The following is a 6,560-nucleotide window of genomic DNA, read 5'->3' on the forward strand; positions in this document are numbered from 1 at the left end:
GCTTATTTATATATTGAACCCACGTGAATTGATTTTCGAGTAACAAAAGAATGATGTGGCGATTTGGAAGCTTTCTACTGGCTGATTTTCCGATCCGACGTAGCATAGCTCAGAGGGTTTCATATTCCCCTTTTGGTATTGTAAGATAATTTTTCTTAAAGAAACCTATGCTTTTCCTATTTTGCCTAGTTAATTTCAGCCACCAAAATTTGTAACTAATCTTTTTGATGTCCGTTTGCAGTTAATTCCAATTCGGTGAAAATTCACACTCCATTAATGGCACCCTATATGATTAGAGTTAACAAATGTTTGTATGTTTGGATGCTTCCTTTTTGACTTGCTTATCATTGTTTATGAGACTTGGGCCGAATTTCTGTAGATGTAAAGTCTTTTGGTACTTTCCATGTGTAACAAATGTTTGTATGTTTGGATGCTTCCTTTTTTACTTGCTTATCATGTTTATGAGACTACGGGGTGATTTTTGAAACCTGCTTATGATTTATGAAGGATTTAGATGAAAAAGAGTTTGATGTACTTTTCTAAAGTTGGTTGATTTTTATCTACACATTCCAACTTCAAAGGGGATGTTGAGATACAAGCATATCTGAAAACTGATTACTTCTTATTGGGTATTTAGGGCATAATTAACGGGGTCCTTAGCAGGTTTCCAACGGGTGGGTCCCATTATTTTTATAAAAACCGGCTCTTAGAGCTGTGAAATAAGGACCGATCTTGGAGTGTTTCTTGCACTGTTCGCGGGACCCACCAACACGTGGCGGTCCGCGATTGGTTCGCTTTTTAATTAAATTTTTTTTTAATAAGACAAAAAAAAATAAAAAAAAAATAAAAAAAGCTACCTATGAAACCGTGCCAACTATCTCATGCGTTAAAGATGGTCTTAGAGCATGATTAACGGGGGTTCTTAGAGCATGATTATCGGGTGAAACCCGTTTTGGGTTTCTAAATTTTTTTTTTTGTTTTATCTGATTAAAAAAAAAATTAATAACAGAACCAATCGCGGGCCGCCACGTGTCGTGGGGCCCGCAAAATAGTGTAAGAAACGGACCGAAACCGTTCCTTAACTCGCGATTATGAAACCCGTTTTTATCAAAAGCGCGGGATCCACTCCTTAAGAAACGCGTTAGTATACCGCGTTAAAGATGCTCTTAGGAGTGGAGTTATTATCTTAATTTAAGAACCGGTTCTTAAATTACGCTAAAAACCCCCACCCCTAAGAATCCCCATTAATCATGGTCTTAGGTACTAGTAGCTTTCTGTATATTTTGGTTCACTATTTATAGATCTCCAATTAGGTTTAGATATTTGTATATAAGGCAGAGCCAAAACCTTCAGGGTTCTTTAAATTTTCCACCTGCTAAGATTTTCTTTCTGTAAAACGTGGTAATGAAAGTGTCTCAGAATATTAATAATTCATCCATTATTTGATTTTAGTTTTTGAGTTTTATGTTTCGTATACAATACGTACTTAAGTTTTACGTAGTGTTAGGTTGGAAATCAAAAGCGCGTTAAGATAATGTTCAACATATGATAAACAAAGAACTTACACTCGCAGATTAATTAAGATCCAATGGTACAACACAATATTTAAATTATAACACATCAGATATATGCGTTACTTGTCATGAGAAGTCAGGAACATGACGAGACTTCGGAAAGTAGAGACATCACAGGGCAAGACAATCTTATTAGGGTGAGCCTCCGCGTAACCGAACTCCTCGGCAGCCTTTTCTAGAAGATTCTGAAACGAAGGGCTCTTCAGAAACCTTGTGGGGACCACAAATCTTTCCAACTTCGTACCAACGTAAACCACGAAATGCCCTCTCGGTGTTCTTGAGGATGATCTTCTGATCGCTCCAGCATCTTCTTCTTCTTCTCGGTGGAAATGCATGTCAGTGACCTTGTTAGGCATAGTTATATATAGTTTATTTAATGTAGTGACCTATTTGTGTTGGCTGTGAGTCACAAGACATTAACGGATTTAGTGGGATCTTGTGTTTCCACCTCGCTTAGGAAGTTGGGTGCCTCAATATATTTGGACATACTTACATACATTATTTATATAGGGTTTGGGGATGCGTGCCATCTAGGATACATTCACGCAATTTTCATACATATATATTATTATATGATATAATTGACGTTTTTTTTTTTTTTTTTGCTAAACGTTACGAGTAGTTTGGGTTATTGTTTCTTAAACCTGGGTCACTGTTTGATAATACTGTGTGGCGGATCTACTAACCGTCGTATGTATTTTGAGTTTTGTATAGTTAATTAATTATGTGGATTACTATTTTACATTTAGAGCTGAATCTAACGATCTAGATTTAATTGACATATAAACATAAAACAGCTTGTTAGTAAAAAAACATAAATCAGCTTGTTAGTAAAAAAACATAAATCAGCTTGCGGTTCAAACGGATTAGCTATAAGATACAAATACAAGTTCACATGGGTAAGTTCTGTAATTTGTTGTATGGATAATGAACTTACGAATAAAACATCTATATATGTCAATATGTGTGTTGAGTGTAAGTATGTGTGTTGAGTGTAAGTTATCGTAGATAGGTAGACAGGGCCTAGCGATGATTGTGCATGGGAGAATAATGGACTTAGTGAGAGTCAATGACTTTAATTTTTATATGGGTCATATATTGAGATACGATAAAGGGACTGAGGAAAATCACATGGTTCTGCTCGTAGAAGATGATTCCTGTCTCCATACGTTTACATTCACTTAATTTATACTATCCGACAAGGTTTTACATTTCTTCACATACGCCAAAAACTGTGACTGGCTTAACGAAGTTATTGTTTATTAGGAAAATTATGCACAAAAATTCATCATGGTTTTCCTTTTGGTATAAAATTTTTTTTTTTCCATTTTTTTCTTTCTCTTTTAGCCTTTCCAATTCTAAAAGTTAATAAAATAAATAGTTTTATGAATAAAAAATTGTAAGAAATAGAAATAATTGATAAAACACTCATATACACAAACTAATTTTTTTTTTGTTCAAAAATTTGATAAATTAATTTTTAAAATTACGTTCTACTAAAAGTAAAATTCATCTTCTACGGAAAATGAGTTAGTAGAAAGTGAATTCTAGATTAAACATGTTTGTCTACTTTTTTAGAACGAACAATCTAATTTTACTTAAAATTCTAAATAGGGGAAATACGAATTCTACTAATTGTATCTACTTTTCTGTCGAATGCCTCTTCTACTTGTATTACATATTCTACAACTCTCGGAATGTGAAATCTAGACATTACTTTGACGGTAACATGAGGTAGAATCTGCTTAGGAGATTTTTGTCTTCGTTCTACGCAGTGTAGAAAGTGCATTCTACGGATAAGAAAACCTGATTTTTGCGAAAATTTAGGAAATTTCAGTTAAGAAAATATTCTAAAAATATTAGAAATATTCTAACTTCCTAAAAAATATATATTTGGTCACAAAAATATTCTAAAAATATTTTTAATCTCTGTGCTTGCCTTAAACATTACAAACATATATTTTGATATATATATTCAACATTTTTGATATATGTACAAACACATATCGACTAAAAATTATATATGTATATGTATTTTTAGTTTTATTAATATATTTATATATATAATTATTTGAAATTCAATTGTGTATATCATTGGGAATATATAAATGTTATTGTCCATGCTATGCATGAGAATATTTTATTTTTAATTAACATTATATATTAAAATTAATAATTGAATTTAAATATATAAGTATCGTAAAAATATTAGTTCATAAGTTTTACTTATTATAACTGTTTAAAGTATAAAATTATTTATCAAATATGATTAAACATTTAAAATATTTAATAAGAGGTTAAGATATCTAAATAATTTATAAAATAGTTAACATACACTAAAAATTGTTGAATATCGACTAAAAACTTTTAGTCGATATTTTGGAAATATCTGTTTGTAAATTTAAATGTACAACTTATAAAAAAAATTATTTTTTTTGTGCCCTTTATGTTAGTTAAATTTTTATTAATATATTCATTTCTTTTTATTAATGTATTTATTTAAATAATTATTTTGAATTCAATTGTGTATATCATATTTTTATATTAATATAAAAAACGTTAAATATTATTTTATTAATATATTATAAAATGCTGACTTATAATTATATATATATATATATATATATTTTAATTAAATATTTATTTTAATAATTTTTTAATATTTAAATACTTTTAAAATGTATTTATTTGATTAATTTGATTAATCAAGGGTTAGTTTTGGGATTATGAAAAACATTTTCTTGAAAGGACACCTTAATGATGGTATTATACTAAAAAGACAATTATGTTGAATTTTTGTTTTGTTTTGGCAATTTTCCCTTGTTTTTTTATTTAAAGGAAAAGAAAAAAAAAGTTATTGTTTTTTAGTGGTTTTGCAATACGAGTGACAGTTGGATATTTCATTCGATACATGCATTTTTTGTCGTTAAAAATCACGAGTAACAGCCAGGGATGGTACGTAGCTCATTCAGTTAGTAATAACTTATTTAGAAACAGATTCTTTGTTTCCAGATTCTAGGTGTTTTGCTAGAAATGAATGGTTTATATATAAACACAGACGCTTAACAAAACATAAACAATTTTGACTAAAAGATAGAAAACATGGATAATGAGTGAGTAACTGATAGGGAACCACTACTAAATGAATCAAGATGCTAAAATAATTCATTACGTTTAAATGTTTAAGATGTGGATCACACATAAACACACGTACAGTCCACTTATGTGGCCCTTATCACCTTTTAATCAATTATCTAAACATCACAAACTTTCATTTTCAATTAGGATAACTGTCAAGATCAAGCCTACTAAAGTACTTAAGCACCCTAATTGTCAGTTTCCATTGGCTAGATATGTAAACATAAAAGGATTTTGTTCAACTATTTTCACAAACGTACATTAATTCTGGATATAAAATCCTTAAAGTTTGGATTTTAATGACCAATATAAATCTAGTAGAAATAGTTTTTTGTGTGTTCTATGTTAGTTTTTTGTGTGTTCTATGTTATTTAATAATAGTAAATTGTAAACTTAATTTTATTGGTTTAATTTTATTAAAAATCGAAAATAACATGAAATGATGCATTTGTGATATTTTTATATTTAATATATTTTCTTAATATGTGTAAAAAAATAAAAATATTCTTTATAGAACAGACACACACTAAAAGAAAACAGCAAGGATACTGAGGGAAAAAATTGTCGGAATTTCGTCGGAATAACGTTATTCCGACGACATACCGACGAAAAAAGTTCTCGGAAATAATTCCTCGGAATTTCTTCTTTCCTCGGAAATCCCTCGGAATTTTCCGACGGAATTCCGAGGAAACAAATTTCCAAGGAAATTCCGAGGATCACTAGTTTGTCGGAAATCTCCTCGGAATATACCGAGGGAGAATTTCGTCGGGATATTTCCTCGGAAGTTCATCGATCGATGCGTTTTTGGACATATATCCATCGATCCGTTTATAAAAAAACGTTCGGAATATACCGAGGGACACCTTTCCTCGGAATATTCCGAGGAACATGTCCCTCGGTATATTCCGAGGAACATGTCCCTCGGTATATTCCGAGGAAAGGTGTCCCTCGGTATATTCCGAGGAAGATGTCCCTCGGTATATTCCGAACGTTTTTTATAAACAGATCGATCGATGGATATATGTCCAAAAACGCATCGATCGATCGAGTAAAAAATATAATTAATTTCCTCGGAATGTAAAAAATATTAATTTTTTTTAAAAAATAAATTTTTTGAAATTTAAATTCGAAAATATAAAATTAAAATTAAAATTGAAATCATATTAATTAATATTCAAAGTTTCACAAATAAAAATAAAACATTCCGAGTTTTTGGAAAAAAAAAACTACGAGTCTGGCACGTCCGGGAACACCTCGTTCGGGTACATCCTCTGCATCATCTCCATCATTTGCTGGTTCAGCCTCCTCTGTGCCTCATAGCCCGCCTGTTGAGCCGCCATCTGGGTCTCCAACAAAGATATGCGATCATCCTTGTCCTTCAACTGAGTCGTAAGTACTTCTGGATCAACAAAGGGCGGTGGTGCAGAAGAAGGAGGAACCAACCGGGTGCGACGACCCAAACCGACCAAACGTCCCTTCTTCTTTGGAACCGACTGAATAGAAAATAGCCAAATTTACAAATTTAAACCAAGAAATAAATGAATTGAACTTTTAAAAAAAAGAACTTACGGATTCAACGATTTCGTTGATTCGAAACCGGGACAAGTTGGTCGAAGCCGTCGAAGCGTCATCCTCGGTTTGAAGCTGAGACACTTCGTCTACCACCTGAGTTTGGACCAGGTCGACCACGTCCCTCACAAGACCGTCATTAATCTGGCCGGTCTTCTTGTTGGTATACGCCCTCCTCATTAGGGCGAGATCATCAACCGGCTCGCCATCATTTTCTTCCGCCTTGAAAAAATACATAAATTAAAGAAACATTAGAAATTAGAAGAAATGCACAATAAA

General features: G+C 31.8%; 1 protein-coding gene across 1 annotated transcript; it reads right to left on the bottom strand.

The window, feature by feature from the left end:
• Positions 1-1,522: 1,522 nt before the first annotated feature.
• Positions 1,523-2,418, bottom strand: LOC106443742 (auxin-induced protein 15A). The gene has a single exon (XM_013885296.3). It carries the CDS (start codon positions 1,928-1,930, stop codon positions 1,634-1,636), a length of 297 nt encoding a protein of 98 aa, XP_013740750.2. The 5' UTR covers positions 1,931-2,418; the 3' UTR covers positions 1,523-1,633.
• Between the last annotated feature and the right edge of the window lie 4,142 nt (positions 2,419-6,560).

The sequence above is a fragment of the Brassica napus genome, chromosome C3 (genome assembly GCF_020379485.1).
Source record: "Brassica napus cultivar Da-Ae chromosome C3, Da-Ae, whole genome shotgun sequence".
Lineage (NCBI taxonomy): Eukaryota > Viridiplantae > Streptophyta > Magnoliopsida > Brassicales > Brassicaceae > Brassica > Brassica napus.

Coding starts and splice junctions, on each gene's coding strand:
- LOC106443742 (XM_013885296.3), bottom strand. CDS start 1,930: ATGCCTAACAAGGTCACTGACATGCATTTCCACCGAGAAGAAGAAGAA.